The 19,217-nt window shown below is 45.0% G+C and overlaps 1 protein-coding gene across 2 annotated transcripts in view; it reads left to right on the top strand.

Moving 5' to 3' along the window:
- NKX1-2 (NK1 homeobox 2) overlaps nucleotides 1-19,217 on the top strand; it is a 30,371-nt gene that overhangs the window by 2,901 nt on the left and 8,253 nt on the right. Inside the window, exon 1 of one of the 2 annotated variants that reach the window (XM_075348509.1) lies at nucleotides 3,646-3,919. The exons of the other annotated variant lie outside the window; for it this stretch is intronic. Within the exon in view, the coding sequence (XP_075204624.1) occupies nucleotides 3,763-3,919 (157 nt within the window). The 5' untranslated portion in view covers nucleotides 3,646-3,762. Of the gene's footprint in view, nucleotides 1-3,645; nucleotides 3,920-19,217 lie in introns of those variants that run through there. 2 annotated transcript variants of the gene reach the window in all.

Consider the following 19,217-nt stretch of genomic DNA (forward strand, 5'->3'; position numbering starts at 1 on the left):
GGGCTTATCCGCCGTATATTACATCTATGATTAGTTTAGCTGTCGCTTTTATAGGATATTTGATTTAAAGGGAAGCGTCACCTTATGCCATCGTTTGACTCGACCTTGGTAGAGATCTGTGCTCCTTGACCCTCACCGATCACTAGAACATGACATGTCGGAGGATGTTTTAAAGGGGTTCTCCCACCAAGGGTATTAATCATCCATCCACAGGATATGGGATCTGACACAATTACTAGGAGCCTTACTGGTCCGAAGAACAGGGGTGCAGAGTGCCCCATTACACCACTTACTGGGAGCCTTACTGGTCCGAAGAACAAGGGTGCGGAGCGCCCCATTACACCAATTCCCGGGAGCCTTACTGGTCTGAAGAACAGGGGTGCGGAGCGCCCCATTACACCAATTACTGGGAGCCTTACTGGTCCGAAGAACAGGGGTGCGGAACGCCCCATTACACCAATTACTGGGAGCCTTACTGGTCCAAAGAACGGGCGTGGAACGCCCCATTACACCAATTACTGGGAGCCTTACTGGTCTGAAGAAGAGGGGTGCAGAGCGCCCCATTACACCAATTACTGGGAGCTTTACTGGTCCAAAGAACAGGGGTGCGGAACGCCCCATTACACCAATTACTGGGAACCTTACTGGTCCGAAGAACAGGGGTGCGGAGCGCCCCATTACACCAATTACTGGGTGCCTTACTGGTCCGAAGAACAGGGGTGCGGAGCGCCCCATTACACCAATTACTGGGTGCCTTACTGGTCTGAAGAACAGGGGTGCAGAACGCCCCATTACACCAATTACTGGGAGCCTTACTGGTCCGAAGAACAGGGGTTCGGAGCGCCCCATTACACCAATTACTGGGAGCCTTACTGGTCCAAAGAACAGGGGTGCAGAACGCCCCATTACACCAATTACTGGGTGCCTTACTGGTCCAAAGAACAGGGCTGCGGAACGCCCCATTACACCAATTACCGGGAGCCTTACTGGTCTGAAGAACAGGGGTGCAGAGCGCTAAATTACACCAATTACTGGGATCCTTACTGGTCCGAAGAACAGGGGGGCAGAGTGCCCCATTACTCCTACCTGCCCTACAATGAGCAGCGAGACTAGAGCATGATCATACGAGTATGTGTCCTGCCATTCCAAAGAGAACAGGAGCAGTAGGGAATCAGATGGATAAGTAATATTTACTTTATTAATTTACATCATTTTGAATGTTTAATAAAATATTTTACGAGTGGATAATGTGGCTATAAGAGCTTTAAGCTGCTGGGAAACCATGCTATAGGATTCTAAAAAAAAAATGGCTGCCTTCTAAAACAGCGCCACATCTGTTCACAGGCTGTCTGTGGTATTGCAGCCCAATTTTTTAAAAAAAATCGTCTGGATTTCAGTACCAGGCACATAGGGGTTGCAACATTGATTGAGAGAGGGGTGGACGTGGACGCGTCAACGTCATGCACAGAGGCTTAAGAAGGAGGACGAAGATGGCCGAAAGAGGAGGCGCCGGCACCGGAGAACGAAGACGGCCATCTGTCTAGAATCTGCAAAACAAGAATGCCGCGGAGACATCATCACATGTTTCTCAACGCTGGCAGGACACTAGCCAGGTCTTTATCTGGGAAGGAACAACCACAGGAAGGGCAGTCTCCAGTCAAGGAAACCGCCTATACCAAAACATGGGATCCATCCACAGACAGCTGTTTCGGGGTATTTGCCCCTCATCAATGTGGAGTAGGAAACTGGCTAGTGGGAGCATTGCCTAGTAGAAGACTACATAGGTAAGGATGGTTGACCTCGGGGAGATCAACATCCAACACCGCGGAGACACCATCACGTGTTTCTCAACGCAGTGACACTAAAACAAGGCTCCCTGGGAATATATGCATATGTTTTGCATATTTTCCCAGGGGGCCTTGTTCTAGTGTCACTGCGTTGAGAAACACCTGATGGTGTCTCCGCGGTGTTGGATGTTGATCTCCCCGAGGTTACCCATCTTCACCTATCTGACTAGAATCCACCGTAGAGCGACCTTTAGGTAAGTATTATAAATTGTTTTTACGTTCTATACAGCGGCCTGGGCTTTTATATACAGCATGTTAGAATGCTGTATACAATGTGTCCACCACCATTAACTTGAGAACGGCGGCAGCTATAGGCATAGAAGTGGTGTCTAGGTATAGTAAAGTAACCATGTGCTACGCAATGAAACCACCTATAGCGCCACCTGGGCATCCCCCTACCCGTGGAGGGTTATAACACCTTGCTGCCCCACTTCATCACCCCGGGTAGTCCCAACAGCAGCAGTGGTACTCCCCAAATTACCGTGCACCATGGCTGGCGCCACGAACTATACATCAACTCCCCTGCAAATACTCCCTTTCAATTGAGTGGCCGCACGACCCCCGGGTCCGGAGACCCTCGAGCCACAGCGAATCCGGATTTCTGTATGCAAGGTGTCGATTCGTATTGAATTGATGATGCCCTACAACTTTGTAATTCACTTTTTTCTCTATCTCGTTTCGTTTTCGAGATAAAAATGCTAACTCTGTTGTTTTCCACCAGGTGGCGCTATAGGTGGTTTCATTGTATAGCGCATGGATACTTTACTATACCTAGACACCACTTCTATGCCTATAGCTGCCGTCGTTCTCAAGTTAATGGCGGTGGACATGATATGGGTGGACACACTATATAAGAGCCCATTGGTGGTGGCTGCGGCTTATAGGCCAAAAAACTGGTGACAGGTTCCCTTTAAAGACTTGCAATAATTGGGGGCCCCATTGGCACTTTTGCATTGGGGCCATGAGCTTCAGGTTATATCACCGGTGAAGAACATTTTTTTTAAACACTTGCAGCTAATGACAGGTGTTTTCTGAAACCGGAAAACCCCTTTAAGCAACACCGTGTATGCCGATATCAGACTGCCAATCTTGTGCATTCATCTGCATGTGGATAATCCACTCACTCACCTCTAGGAAACAATAAACAATTACACACAAGCTGCAGATCATCTGCAAAATATTTTCATTATGTGTCAATATTGATACAAAGTTTCAAATTGTTCTGAAAAGTAACATTTAAAAATTGTGTCCATTTGTCACTTAGTTTCTGGCAGCGCTCCATCCATTACCCTCACTGTAAAGATTGATGAGAATCACTGGACGTTTCGTGTTTTGTTTTCTTTGTGAATTATTTAGAATCCACATCAATCTATAACCGGGGAACAATGACCTGTTAATGTCTGTTTTAATCTTTACCTTGAAATTCACATTATAACTAACCAACCAATACTAATTTGGAGAGTGAGGCCAAATGGATGAGGAGTTAAATAGATGATTGGGATGATGGGCAGATGGGAGATGAAAGCGCAGAATTACAGGATGGGGTAGTGTAAGTGCACGGTAATTGTGCCTATGAAAGAACACAATAGTAGGACACCAAGGACAAATAAATGGACTGGGTACCAGGATAAATAGACTTCTCCTCTCCTCCCCTTGTCTTGTTGTCATTCCAGTTTAGTGTCTTCTCCTCCCCTCTGTTTCTCGTGGCTGCAATGTCTCCTCCTTTATGGGATGCCCACTAAGCCAGAGGCTCGCACCTCACATAAAGAGTGGTCATCACACAGAGGAGACACTGAGATCATCCTGCCGCATTCCAGACTCATCCTACAAAAAAAAGGAACATTTTCTAATCCTTCAAGACACAGACCCTTCTGAGGAATTTCAGGTGCCACCCTATAGGACACATCGGAACATTATGGGGATGTTCAACTGCGACAGTGGGGACGAAAAAATGAACTCTGCTCCGAAACATCTCCACACACCTTTCTCCATTGTGGACATCTTGAGTCAAGCCAAGGACAAGAAGCCAAGTGAGAGTTCTGAAGAAAGTAAGACAGGGGAGGAGGATGCAGGTGAGACTGGGGAAGTGATGGTGGAGAAGATGATGATCTTATTCTGTGGCTTTAGGGTTGTTTCACACCATGATTTTCACTAAAATCCTGTGTTTATCTTCGCTTTTACATTTTTTTTTCCTGCCATATCATCATACAATGACATTAAATGCACCACAAACTGAGTGTTTTCTTCAGGTGTTTTGGTGATTTTCTTGGGTCAGTGTCATTTTTCCCAAACAGCATACGCTGAGTATCATATTATTCCAATACTGCATTTTTCATGGAGTTTTTGAAACTGAGCAGAGAGTCCCCTCCAAAACTCAAAAATTTGAAGTTTCAGCTCCAAAAACTCAGCTAAAAAAAACTCAGTGTGCGCCTAGCCAGCATATCCATAAAACATGAAAAATGCCAGAAAAAAAATGCATTGAGAAATGTAACCAAATAATATAAAATAGTATCTTTTAAGAATGATTAGATCACTTGTTGCTCACAAACTTTTGTAAAACTTTTGTCAATCTTCTACCTATTGGTGCTGGGACTTTTAGTTTCTCGATAACCAGAGAGACATGGGATACCTATTTAACCATTTCATTGTTTAGTTATTAGTTTAGTTATTACAACCAGCGGTCATTAAGACCATTTTGTTTATATTATCTACCTATAAAAAAAATAAAAAATATTATATATATATATATATATATATATATATATATATATATATATATAATATTTTGGGTTTTTTTTATAGGTAGATAATATAAACAAAATGGTTTTAATGACCGCTGGTTGTAATACATTTATATATAATCCTGACTTTTAATATAGGTGGAGAAAAATTGGGATATTAATTAACAACAAACTTCCGGTGGTCACAAAATGTTTCAGATCTAATTCCAGTTTTTTTTTTGATTACTAATTAGAATTTTTTGGTTTAGAGAAAAGCAAACTGTGTCTGTATGGGAATATTATTCCTATCACTGCAGAACCTCTTTACAAAAGACCATTACTGTGCGAAGACAACCCCCTCAATCCGGACCAGATCTTTAGTTTCACCATATATTAGCTTACTAGTATATTTTTTAAGAAGACCACCCACTTTTTAATGAAATTTTTGGATGTGGTTTTATATATATATATATATATATGTATGTGTATGTATGTATGTATGTATGTATGTATATATGTATGTATATATATATATGTGTATATATATATATGTATGTATATATATATATATGTGTATATATATATATATATATATATATATATATATATATAGTAACATTATTACTGCTGGGTCTGGATACCTTTTTCTCTGATCTGGATACTGTGTGCATTATTAAGCTGCACCCCATCCTACATTCTCCTATTGGACGTACGGTCATTCAGATTTTTGGGATTTCTAGCTCATAATGTGTTCCATAGCTACATAAGGTGATATATAGATGAGTACTGTTTGGGGGGGGGGGTCCTACTATATAAAATATATGCATATAATAATGTCCCTCACACTTTTTATCCCAGACTTGGGTGACGTCATTGGGCATAAGGTGAAAATGAGATTAATAAGGCATCATGATTACCCAGAGCCCGGGGCCCCAGTAATTGCTCTGGCCCCGATGGGAAGCAGGGGCAAGTAGGTTTAGTTGTAAGACTGCTTGTCCCTGGCAGTGATCAATATCCCATTACTGGTGGCTGCCTATCTCTGAGCACAGGCTTCCTGTCTGATGAGAAGCCCCTGTATTACAGAGATGACAGCTATCGATCTAATCACTGGCCGGTCACTTCATCTGGGCACGGAAGCCGACAATTTCTCCGTAATAACCCCCGGCTAATAAAAGCCGCCAGTCTGTGCTCACTCGGTACATGTGAAAGCCACAGGTCACTGTTTTAGCACTTGTACAATAGATACAGGGAGATGCTGATGTGTGGAACTACAAGTCACCGGATGACCTTAAAGTCATTTACTCATGGGGTATGGATATTCTTAAGAAAAGCAGGTGACAAATAAGTCCAAATGAGAATTGAAAAACTAATAAAGTAAAGAAATAAAGTTTTCTTAGACTCATACAGGGTGTCTTGGTATAACACTTGCAGCTGATATAGGGACAGTGAGGGGGATTAGTGGACCCACTGGACCAGAGGGGAAACCAAGGCTTACCCTTTAGTGGGAAGAGCTTAACTAAGTGCTCACTGCGAGGCGAACGCCAGGTACCATTCCTAGGGCAGTGACTGGGACTGTGGCAGCTGACCACAGGACTAGTGACGGACTGAGTTACAGGTGGGTACGGACACGAATGGTGGGCACGGCAGGGACAGATAGATATGGGAAGGTAGATTTAGGTACAGGTGACTAACACGGGTAATGGGACATGACAACTAGCTATACAGAGAGGACATTGACTAACTGGGAAAGCTGCTTAGGCGCCTCCCCTAATGGGAGGGTGCCTTAAATACATACTGCCTCTCAGCAATGTGCACCCTGGGTTACATCTCTACATTGTCACAGGTTAAGGCTGGGGCTAAACGACAACTTTAACTGTGACATAAGTCGAGTGGCCAAAGGTCGCTGTATGGCACTGCTACATCATGACCTCAGAGAGCAAGTCAAAAAAAGAAATTAGTTGGAGTTGTTCTTGGGGTTGTTGGAAAAAAAATAAAAAGCTCAGTAAGTAGTGTTATGTGTTTGGGAAAAATGATGAACACCCAGTTGGAATCCCACAGAATCCATAATTGTCAGGATTTAAAATGACAGGAGCTGTAAGGCCCTGATTACATTTCTTACACTCTGAGCCATCACCTGGTAAAGAGCCCTGTGGGTAAGACTCACATGTACGTTTAGAGCATATTCCGGCATACATGCTAAGTATAGGCTAAAAATGTGATGTGGACATGGCCTGAAATGTCTTTATAGTGCTCAGCTTTTTTGTCCGTTTAGAGCTGGAGAAGGCTATTAGTTTTCCTGAGGGGCCACATAAGACACCAGTATGGAGGGCCGAGCCAACAGGCTGAAAATAATGCTGCTAAATATTAATATTAAAGGGGAATTCCCATCTCCAAGATCCTATCCCAATATGTAGTAGGCAAAATAATGATAATATTAGCAGATACCTCCAATTAGAAATGTAGTATAGTTCTCCTGATATAGTCATGTCTCTTACCTCATATGCAGGGCATTGCTGCTCAGGTATCCATGGTTATGACTATGAGAAACTAACTATCACTATATAAGTGGTCGTAACCATCAATGCCTAAGCTGTAATGCCCTGCACATGAGGCAAGAGACATGGCTATATCAGAACTATACTACATTTCTAATTGGAAGTATTTGCTAATATTATTATTATTACACCTACTACATATTGGGATAGGATAATGGAGATGAGAATACCCCTTTAACGTATTAATTCAAATTATTATTTTATATTAATACTAGCTGTACTACCCGGCTTCGCCCGGGTTAATAACTGCTGTTAACAAAATAGAATGTATTAACAAAAATGTATTCTGCACACAAAAACCACAAAACAAATAGATAGAAATGTAATTATTAAAAGGCAAAAACTAAGCTAATAAAAGCATTTCACAACATATATTTCAACACCACAGATATTCCACACAGATTTAACTAAATTGGCCAAGTAATGTGCTCCGTCTGTCTCTTTCCAGGTCTGTCTCTTTCCAGGTCTGTCTCTTTCCCCGTCTGTCTCTGTCTGTCTCTTTCCCCATCTGTCTCTTTTCAGGTGTCTCTTTCCAGGCCTTTCTCTTTCCAGGTCTGCCTCTTTCCAGGTCTGCCTCTTTCCAGGTCTGCCTCTTTCCAGGTCTGCTTCTTTCCAGGTCTGCTTCTTTCCAGGTCTGTCTCTTTCTCCGTCTGTCTCTTTCCCCGTCTGTCTCTGTCTGTCTCTTTCCCTGTCTGTCTCTTTCCCCATCTATCTCTTTCCCCGTCTGTCTCTTTCCCCGTCTGCCTGTCTGTCTGTCTCTTTCTTTGTCTGTCTCTATCTCTCTGTTTCTTTCCACATCTGTCTCTTTTCAGGCCTGTCTCTTTCCCCATCTGTCTCCCTGTCTCTTTCCCTGTCTGCCTGTCTCTGTCTCTTTCCTTGTCTGTCTCTATTTCTCTGTCTCTTTCCCCGTCTGTCTCTATCAAGGTCTGTGTCTTTCCCCATCTATCTTTGTCTGTCTCTCTGGCTGTCTCCTCCTTCCCTGTCTGCCTGTCTCTTTCCCCGTCTGTCTCTTTCCCCATCTGTCTCTTTCCCCATCTGTCTCTTTCCCCATCTGTCTCTTTCCAGGTCTGTCTCTTTCCAGGTCTGTCTCTGTCTGTCTCTTTCACCATCTGTCTCTGTCTCTTTCACCGTTTGTCTCTGTCTGCCTCTTTCCCTGTCTATCTCTATCTCTCTGTATCTTTCCCTGTCTGTTTCTCTGTCTGTCTCTCTGTCTGTCTCTCTCTATCCGTCTCCCCACCGACATCTTATTACCTCACATATAAGCTTCTTATACTATGAATGTCTTTTGTTCCTATAGCAACCAATCACAGCTCCTACTAATAACCTGTAGTTCCAGGCTCCATTTACATTAATGGAGGCATGTTTTTTGGAGTGTAACTGTAAAACGCGGGGTTAAATTTTCCTGTCAAAACATAGTCTACGATGTTCCCTGGGTCACATGAGGTGTCTGTGCAAAATTTTGTGATTGTAAATATGACGGTGCGGATACACTTTTCGTTTCACTTTTTCCCGATTATGTAGATAGGGGCAAAATTGACTGGTAAATTGGAACGCGCGGGGTTAAAATTTCACCTCACAACATAGCCTATGACGCTCTCTGGGTCCAGACATGTGAGTGTGCAAAATTTTGTGGCTGTAGCTGCAACGGGCAGATGCCAATCCCGAACATACACACATACATACACAGACCCTTTGCTCAGTATTTAGTTGAAGCAACCTCCTTTTGAGCCAGTACAGCCATGAGTCTTCTTGCGATCCTGGATTTGGGGATCCCCTGCCATTCTTCCTTCTTCCTTGCAGAACCTCTCCACTTCCGTCAGGTTGGATGGTGAACGTTGGTGGACAGCCATTTTCAGGTCTCTCCAGAGATGCTCAATTGGGTTTAGGTCAGGGCTCTGGCTGGGCCAGTAAAGAATGGTCACAGAGTTGTTCTGAAGCCACTCCTTTGTTATTTTAGCTGTGTGCTTAGGGTCATTGTCTTGTTGGAAGGTGATCCTTCGGCTAAGTCTGAGGTCCAGAGCACTCTGGAAGATGTTTTCTTCCAGGATATCTCTGTACGTGGCCGCATTCATCTTTCCTTCAATTGCAACCAGTTGTCCTGTCCCTGCAGCTGAAAAACACCCCCAGAGCATGATGCTGCCACCACCATGTTTCACTGTTGGTATTGTATTGGGCAGGTGATGAGCAGTGCCTGGTTTTCTCCACACATACTGCTTAGAATTATGACCAAACAGTTCTATCTTCGTCTCATCAGACCAGAGAATCTTATTTCTCATATTCTGGGAGTCTTTCATGTGTTTTCTTGCAAACTCTATGCGGGCTTTCATATGTCTTGCACTGAGGAGAGGCTTCCGACGGGCCACTCTGCCATAAAGGTCCGACTGGTGGAGGGCTGCAGTGATAGTTGACTTTGTGGAACTTTCTCCCATCTCCCTACTGCATCTGGAGCTCAGCCACAGTGATCTTGGGGTTCTTCTTTACCTCTCTCACCAAGGCTCTTCTCCCACGATTGCTCAGTTTGGCTGGACGGCCAGGTCTAGGAAGAGTTCTGGTGGTCCCAAACGTCTTCCATTTAAGGATTCTGGAGGCCACTGTGCAGAAATTCTTTTGTAACCTTGGCCAGATCTGTGCCTTGCCACAATTCTGTCTCTGAGCTCCTTGGGCAGTTCCTTTGACCTCATGATTCTCATTTGGTGTGACATGCACTGTGAGCTGTGAGGTCTTATATAGACAGGTGTGTGCCTTTCCAAATCAAATTATCTCTCCAGGACAGGAGACAAAGTCTAGCGCAGCGCCACCTATTGGAAGTAACGATCCTAAAAGTTAAATGTGGATTTTTAACAATCCTTTACATATAACTAGGATATATGCCAGATCAGAATCCCAATTTGCAGACACGGTGTTTCAGGGTGCTTGCCCTTCGTCAGTGCAAAGTATAGGGTGTCTGATCTTACTCATGAGAAGCTTTGTTAGGACCACTTGATTTCCAAATCAAGTCCTATCACTTGAATTAAACACAGCTGGTCTCCAATGAAGGAGTAGAACCATCTCAAGGAGGATCACAAGGAAATGGACAGTATGTGACTTAAATATGAGTGTCTGAGGAAAGGGTCTGAATACTTATGTGATATTTCAGTTTCTCTTGTTTAATAAATTTGCAAAAATGTCTACATTTCTGTTTTGTTTTCCTTCAAAATGGGGTGCAGAGTCTAATGGGAACAAAATAAACTTATTTGAATTTACCAAATGGCTGCAATGAAACAAAGAGTGAAAAATTTAAAGGGGTCTGAACAGTTTCTGTACCCACTGTAGCTTGTGAACACCCATATAGCCCCTCTAAATACAGTATGAATCCCCACATAGGCCCTATATACAGTGTGAGCCTCCACATAGCCCCCTATGTACAGTATGAGACCCCACATAGCCCCCTATATACAGTGTGAGACCCCACATAGCCCCCTATATACAGTGTGAGACCCCACATAGCCCTTCTATATACAGGGTGAGTCCCCATATAGTCCCTCTAAATACAGTATGAGCCCCACATAGCCTCCTAAAAATTATAAGCCCCATATAGCCTCCTAAATACAGCATGAGCCCTCACATAGCCCCCAATATACTTTATGAGCCCCACATAGCTCTGTATTACAGCATTGGCCTCCATGTTACTCGTGTTCTGGACACAGCTATTTTCGCTTCTTCTGCATTTTACAGTACAAGCACAGTGGATGGGATTAATAGAAATCTCCTTCCCACTGCGCTTCTTTTTTATGCTATGTAACCTGACCTGCAGTGCGTGAGTCCAATTCGCAACATGTCAATTTCTCTTGCGGGAACGCTCATTTGTCAGTGATGAATTTCCCAATAGACTTGCATTAAATGTGGAAAAAACATTGGTAAAGGATACACACGCGGTTTTGGTGCTTGTACGCAGCGGAAATGCACCAAAACCGCATATAACCACACCTAATGATGTCAACACCAGGGAATTTCAAAAGCAAAGCAGCTTTATTTAAAGGATGACACAATGAAATAGAGACAAAAACGCAGCTATAAAAACACAATGAAAAACTGCAGGTAAATTAAGGTGCGGAGGTGGTGCAGAAATTCAGCAGCATCAAAACTGAACTGATCCTGATGGAAAGTGGCCTAATTTGCCACTGACAGTGCACACACAGCTCCAGTATTCTGCTGTCTGCTTGATGTTCAGGACGCCACCTTGTGTTGGAAGTGAGCACTGCATGGTAGAAATGTCCAAATATATACTGTATACATATACATATATACATATATATATATATATATACACACATATATATAGTACAGACCAAAAGTTTGGACACACCTTCTCATTTAAAGAGTTTTCCTTATATTCATGACTCTGAAAATTGTAGATTCACATTGAGGGCATCAAAACTATGAATTATCACAGCCAGACTGGCTTGCAAAGTCTCCTTAAGGAGAATAGTGTTCCCCCGTGGTCCCCACATAGCTTTCTCATGAGCCAGATCAGACACCCCCATACTTTGCACTGACGAGGGGCAAGCACCCCGAAACACCGTGTCTGCAAATTGGGATTCTGATCTGGCTTATATATCCTGAGTCATATTGCAAAGGATTGTCGAAAATCCACTTGTGACTTTTAGGATCGCTACTTCCAATAGGTGGCGCTGTGCTAGAGTTTGTCTCCTTTACTGGAGAGACAATTTGAATATTTCCCAGAGGGGCATTGCAGCTATAAGTCCCCTTACCTGGCAGCCAGACTGGCTTGCAAAGTCTCCTTAAGGAGAATAGTGTTCCCCCGTGGTCCCCACATAGCTTTCTCATGAGCCAGATCAGACACCCCCATACTTTGCACTGACGAGGGGCAAGCACCCCGAAACACCGTGTCTGCAAATTGGGATTCTGATCTGGCTTATATATCCTGAGTCATATTGCAAAGGATTGTCGAAAATCCACTTGTGACTTTTAGGATCGCTACTTCCAATAGGTGGCGCTGTGCTAGAGTTTGTCTCCTTTACTGGAGAGACAATTTGAATATTTCCCAGAGGGGCATTGCAGCTATAAGTCCCCTTACCTGGCAGCCAGACTGGCTTGCAAAGTCTCCTTAAGGAGAATAGTGTTCCCCCGTGGTCCCCACATAGCTTTCTCATGAGCCAGATCAGACACCCCCATACTTTGCACTGACGAGGGGCAAGCACCCCGAAACACCGTGTCTGCAAATTGGGATTCTGATCTGGCTTATATATCCTGAGTCATATTGCAAAGGATTGTCGAAAATCCACTTGTGACTTTTAGGATCGCTACTTCCAATAGGTGGCGCTGTGCTAGAGTTTGTCTCCTTTACTGGAGAGACAATTTGAATATTTCCCAGAGGGGCATTGCAGCTATAAGTCCCCTTACCTGGCAGCCAGACTGGCTTGCAAAGTCTCCTTAAGGAGAATAGTGTTCCCCCGTGGTCCCCACATAGCTTTCTCATGAGCCAGATCAGACACCCCCATACTTTGCACTGACGAGGGGCAAGCACCCCGAAACACCGTGTCTGCAAATTGGGATTCTGATCTGGCTTATATATCCTGAGTCATATTGCAAAGGATTGTCGAAAATCCACTTGTGACTTTTAGGATCGCTACTTCCAATAGGTGGCGCTGTGCTAGAGTTTGTCTCCTTTACTGGAGAGACAATTTGAATATTTCCCAGAGGGGCATTGCAGCTATAAGTCCCCTTACCTGGCAGCCAGACTGGCTTGCAAAGTCTCCTTAAGGAGAATAGTGTTCCCCCGTGGTCCCCACATAGCTTTCTCATGAGCCAGATCAGACACCCCCATACTTTGCACTGACGAGGGGCAAGCACCCCGAAACACCGTGTCTGCAAATTGGGATTCTGATCTGGCTTATATATCCTGAGTCATATTGCAAAGGATTGTCGAAAATCCACTTGTGACTTTTAGGATCGCTACTTCCAATAGGTGGCGCTGTGCTAGAGTTTGTCTCCTTTACTGGAGAGACAATTTGAATATTTCCCAGAGGGGCATTGCAGCTATAAGTCCCCTTACCTGGCAGCCAGACTGGCTTGCAAAGTCTCCTTAAGGAGAATAGTGTTCCCCCGTGGTCCCCACATAGCTTTCTCATGAGCCAGATCAGACACCCCCATACTTTGCACTGACGAGGGGCAAGCACCCCGAAACACCGTGTCTGCAAATTGGGATTCTGATCTGGCTTATATATCCTGAGTCATATTGCAAAGGATTGTCGAAAATCCACTTGTGACTTTTAGGATCGCTACTTCCAATAGGTGGCGCTGTGCTAGAGTTTGTCTCCTTTACTGGAGAGACAATTTGAATATTTCCCAGAGGGGCATTGCAGCTATAAGTCCCCTTACCTGGCAGCCAGACTGGCTTGCAAAGTCTCCTTAAGGAGAATAGTGTTCCCCCGTGGTCCCCACATAGCTTTCTCATGAGCCAGATCAGACACCCCCATACTTTGCACTGACGAGGGGCAAGCACCCCGAAACACCGTGTCTGCAAATTGGGATTCTGATCTGGCTTATATATCCTGAGTCATATTGCAAAGGATTGTCGAAAATCCACTTGTGACTTTTAGGATCGCTACTTCCAATAGGTGGCGCTGTGCTAGAGTTTGTCTCCTTTACTGGAGAGACAATTTGAATATTTCCCAGAGGGGCATTGCAGCTATAAGTCCCCTTACCTGGCAGCCAGACTGGCTTGCAAAGTCTCCTTAAGGAGAATAGTGTTCCCCCGTGGTCCCCACATAGCTTTCTCATGAGCCAGATCAGACACCCCCATACTTTGCACTGACGAGGGGCAAGCACCCCGAAACACCGTGTCTGCAAATTGGGATTCTGATCTGGCTTATATATCCTGAGTCATATTGCAAAGGATTGTCGAAAATCCACTTGTGACTTTTAGGATCGCTACTTCCAATAGGTGGCGCTGTGCTAGAGTTTGTCTCCTTTACTGGAGAGACAATTTGAATATTTGCCAGAGGGGCATTGCAGCTATAAGTCCCCTTACCTGGCAGCCAGACTGGCTTGCAAACTCTCCTTAAGGAGAATAGTGTTCCCCCGTGGTCCCCACATAGCTTTCTCATGAGCCAGATCAGACACCCCCATACTTTGCACTGACGAGGGGCAAGCACCCCGAAACACCGTGTCTGCAAATTGGGATTCTGATCTGGCTTATATATCCTGAGTCATATTGCAAAGGATTGTCGAAAATCCACTTGTGACTTTTAGGATCGCTACTTCCAATAGGTGGCGCTGTGCTAGAGTTTGTCTCCTTTACTGGAGAGACAATTTGAATATTTCCCAGAGGGGCATTGCAGCTATAAGTCCCCTTACCTGGCAGCCAGACTGGCTTGCAAAGTCTCCTTAAGGAGAATAGTGTTCCCCCGTGGTCCCCACATAGCTTTCTCATGAGCCAGATCAGACACCCCCATACTTTGCACTGACGAGGGGCAAGCACCCCGAAACACCGTGTCTGCAAATTGGGATTCTGATCTGGCTTATATATCCTGAGTCATATTGCAAAGGATTGTCGAAAATCCACTTGTGACTTTTAGGATCGCTACTTCCAATAGGTGGCGCTGTGCTAGAGTTTGTCTCCTTTACTGGAGAGACAATTTGAATATTTCCCAGAGGGGCATTGCAGCTATAAGTCCCCTTACCTGGCAGCCAGACTGGCTTGCAAAGTCTCCTTAAGGAGAATAGTGTTCCCCCGTGGTCCCCACATAGCTTTCTCATGAGCCAGATCAGACACCCCCATACTTTGCACTGACGAGGGGCAAGCACCCCGAAACACCGTGTCTGCAAATTGGGATTCTGATCTGGCTTATATATCCTGAGTCATATTGCAAAGGATTGTCGAAAATCCACTTGTGACTTTTAGGATCGCTACTTCCAATAGGTGGCGCTGTGCTAGAGTTTGTCTCCTTTACTGGAGAGACAATTTGAATATTTCCCAGAGGGGCATTGCAGCTATAAGTCCCCTTACCTGGCAGCCAGACTGGCTTGCAAAGTCTCCTTAAGGAGAATAGTGTTCCCCCGTGGTCCCCACATAGCTTTCTCATGAGCCAGATCAGACACCCCCATACTTTGCACTGACGAGGGGCAAGCACCCCGAAACACCGTGTCTGCAAATTGGGATTCTGATCTGGCTTATATATCCTGAGTCATATTGCAAAGGATTGTCGAAAATCCACTTGTGACTTTTAGGATCGCTACTTCCAATAGGTGGCGCTGTGCTAGAGTTTGTCTCCTTTACTGGAGAGACAATTTGAATATTTCCCAGAGGGGCATTGCAGCTATAAGTCCCCTTACCTGGCAGCCAGACTGGCTTGCAAAGTCTCCTTAAGGAGAATAGTGTTCCCCCGTGGTCCCCACATAGCTTTCTCATGAGCCAGATCAGACACCCCCATACTTTGCACTGACGAGGGGCAAGCACCCCGAAACACCGTGTCTGCAAATTGGGATTCTGATCTGGCTTATATATCCTGAGTCATATTGCAAAGGATTGTCGAAAATCCACTTGTGACTTTTAGGATCGCTACTTCCAATAGGTGGCGCTGTGCTAGAGTTTGTCTCCTTTACTGGAGAGACAATTTGAATATTTCCCAGAGGGGCATTGCAGCTATAAGTCCCCTTACCTGGCAGCCAGACTGGCTTGCAAAGTCTCCTTAAGGAGAATAGTGTTCCCCCGTGGTCCCCACATAGCTTTCTCATGAGCCAGATCAGACACCCCCATACTTTGCACTGACGAGGGGCAAGCACCCCGAAACACCGTGTCTGCAAATTGGGATTCTGATCTGGCTTATATATCCTGAGTCATATTGCAAAGGATTGTCGAAAATCCACTTGTGACTTTTAGGATCGCTACTTCCAATAGGTGGCGCTGTGCTAGAGTTTGTCTCCTTTACTGGAGAGACAATTTGAATATTTCCCAGAGGGGCATTGCAGCTATAAGTCCCCTTACCTGGCAGCCAGACTGGCTTGCAAAGTCTCCTTAAGGAGAATAGTGTTCCCCCGTGGTCCCCACATAGCTTTCTCATGAGCCAGATCAGACACCCCCATACTTTGCACTGACGAGGGGCAAGCACCCCGAAACACCGTGTCTGCAAATTGGGATTCTGATCTGGCTTATATATCCTGAGTCATATTGCAAAGGATTGTCGAAAATCCACTTGTGACTTTTAGGATCGCTACTTCCAATAGGTGGCGCTGTGCTAGAGTTTGTCTCCTTTACTGGAGAGACAATTTGAATATTTCCCAGAGGGGCATTGCAGCTATAAGTCCCCTTACCTGGCAGCCAGACTGGCTTGCAAAGTCTCCTTAAGGAGAATAGTGTTCCCCCGTGGTCCCCACATAGCTTTCTCATGAGCCAGATCAGACACCCCCATACTTTGCACTGACGAGGGGCAAGCACCCCGAAACACCGTGTCTGCAAATTGGGATTCTGATCTGGCTTATATATCCTGAGTCATATTGCAAAGGATTGTCGAAAATCCACTTGTGACTTTTAGGATCGCTACTTCCAATAGGTGGCGCTGTGCTAGAGTTTGTCTCCTTTACTGGAGAGACAATTTGAATATTTCCCAGAGGGGCATTGCAGCTATAAGTCCCCTTACCTGGCAGCCAGACTGGCTTGCAAAGTCTCCTTAAGGAGAATAGTGTTCCCCCGTGGTCCCCACATAGCTTTCTCATGAGCCAGATCAGACACCCCCATACTTTGCACTGACGAGGGGCAAGCACCCCGAAACACCGTGTCTGCAAATTGGGATTCTGATCTGGCTTATATATCCTGAGTCATATTGCAAAGGATTGTCGAAAATCCACTTGTGACTTTTAGGATCGCTACTTCCAATAGGTGGCGCTGTGCTAGAGTTTGTCTCCTTTACTGGAGAGACAATTTGAATATTTCCCAGAGGGGCATTGCAGCTATAAGTCCCCTTACCTGGCAGCCAGACTGGCTTGCAAAGTCTCCTTAAGGAGAATAGTGTTCCCCCGTGGTCCCCACATAGCTTTCTCATGAGCCAGATCAGACACCCCCATACTTTGCACTGACGAGGGGCAAGCACCCCGAAACACCGTGTCTGCAAATTGGGATTCTGATCTGGCTTATATATCCTGAGTCATATTGCAAAGGATTGTCGAAAATCCACTTGTGACTTTTAGGATCGCTACTTCCAATAGGTGGCGCTGTGCTAGAGTTTGTCTCCTTTACTGGAGAGACAATTTGAATATTTCCCAGAGGGGCATTGCAGCTATAAGTCCCCTTACCTGGCAGCCAGACTGGCTTGCAAAGTCTCCTTAAGGAGAATAGTGTTCCCCCGTGGTCCCCACATAGCTTTCTCATGAGCCAGATCAGACACCCCCATACTTTGCACTGACGAGGGGCAAGCACCCCGAAACACCGTGTCTGCAAATTGGGATTCTGATCTGGCTTATATATCCTGAGTCATATTGCAAAGGATTGTCGAAAATCCACTTGTGACTTTTAGGATCGCTACTTCCAATAGGTGGCGCTGTGCTAGAGTTTGTCTCCTTTACTGGAGAGACAATTTGAATATTTCCCAGAGGGGCATTGCAGCTATAAGTCCCCTTACCTGGCAGCCAGACTGGCTTGCAAAGTCTCCTTAAGGAGAATAGTGTTCCCCCGTGGTCCCCACATAGCTTTCTCATGAGCCAGATCAGACACCCCCATACTTTGCACTGACGAGGGGCAAGCACCCCGAAACACCGTGTCTGCAAATTGGGATTCTGATCTGGCTTATATATCCTGAGTCATATTGCAAAGGATTGTCGAAAATCCACTTGTGACTTTTAGGATCGCTACTTCCAATAGGTGGCGCTGTGCTAGAGTTTGTCTCCTTTACTGGAGAGACAATTCACATGTGGAATGAAATACTTAACAAAAAAGTGTGAAACAACTGAAAATATGTTTTCTATTCTAGGTTCTTCAAAGTAGCCACCTTTTGCTTTGATTACTGCTTTGCACACTCTTGATGAGCTTTAAGAGGTAGTCACCGGATTTGGTCCTCACATCACAGATGTGCCCTGTCAGGTTTAATAAGTGGGATTTCTTGCCTTACTGTATAAATGGGGTTGGGACCATCAGTTGTGTTGTGCAGAAGTCTGGTGGATACACAGCTGATAGTCCTACTGAATAGACTGTTAGAATTTGTATCATGCCAAGAACAAAGCAGCTAAGTAAAGAAAAACGAGTGGCCATAATTACTTTAAGAAACAAAGGTCAGTCGGTCCGACAAATTGGGAAAACTTTGAATGTGTCCCCCAAGTGCAGTGGCAAAAACCATCAAATGCTACAAAAGAAACCGGCTTGCATGAGGACTGCCCCAGGAAAGGAAGACCAAGAGTCACCTCTGCTGCGGAGGATAAGTTTATCCAAGTCACCAGCCTCAGAAATCGCAGGTTAACCGCAGCTCAGATTAGAGACCAGGTCAATGCCACACAGAGTTCTAGCAGCAGACACATCTCTAGAACAACTGTTAATAGGAGACTTTGTGCAGCAGGCCTTCATGGTAAAATAGCTGCTAGGAAACCACTGCTAAGGACAGGCAACAAGCAGAAGAGACTTGTTTGGGCTAAAGAACACAAGGAATGGACATTAGACCAGTGGAAATCTGTACTTTGGTCTGATGAGTCCAAAATTGAGATCTTTGGATCCAACCACCGTGTCTTTGTGCGACGCAGAAAAGGTGAATGGATGGACTCTACGTGGCTGGTTCCCACCGTGAAGCATGGAGGAGGAGGTGTGATGGTGTGGGGGTGCTTTGCTGGTGACACTGTGGGGGATTTATTCAAAATTGAAGGCATACAGAAATAGCATGACTACCACAGCATCTTGCAGCGGCGTGCTATTCCATCTGGTTTGCGTTTAGTTGGACCATAATTTATTTTTCAACAGGACAATGACCCCAAACACACCTCCAGGCTGTGTGGGCTATTTGACTTAGGCTAGTTTCACACTTGCGTTGGACGGGATCCGTAGCATTGTGTTGTGTGACGCATGCAACGGATGCGTTGCATATAGTGGCACAACGCATGCTACAGATCGTACA

Source organism: Anomaloglossus baeobatrachus, chromosome 5 (genome assembly GCF_048569485.1).
Source record: "Anomaloglossus baeobatrachus isolate aAnoBae1 chromosome 5, aAnoBae1.hap1, whole genome shotgun sequence".
NCBI lineage: Eukaryota > Metazoa > Chordata > Amphibia > Anura > Aromobatidae > Anomaloglossus > Anomaloglossus baeobatrachus.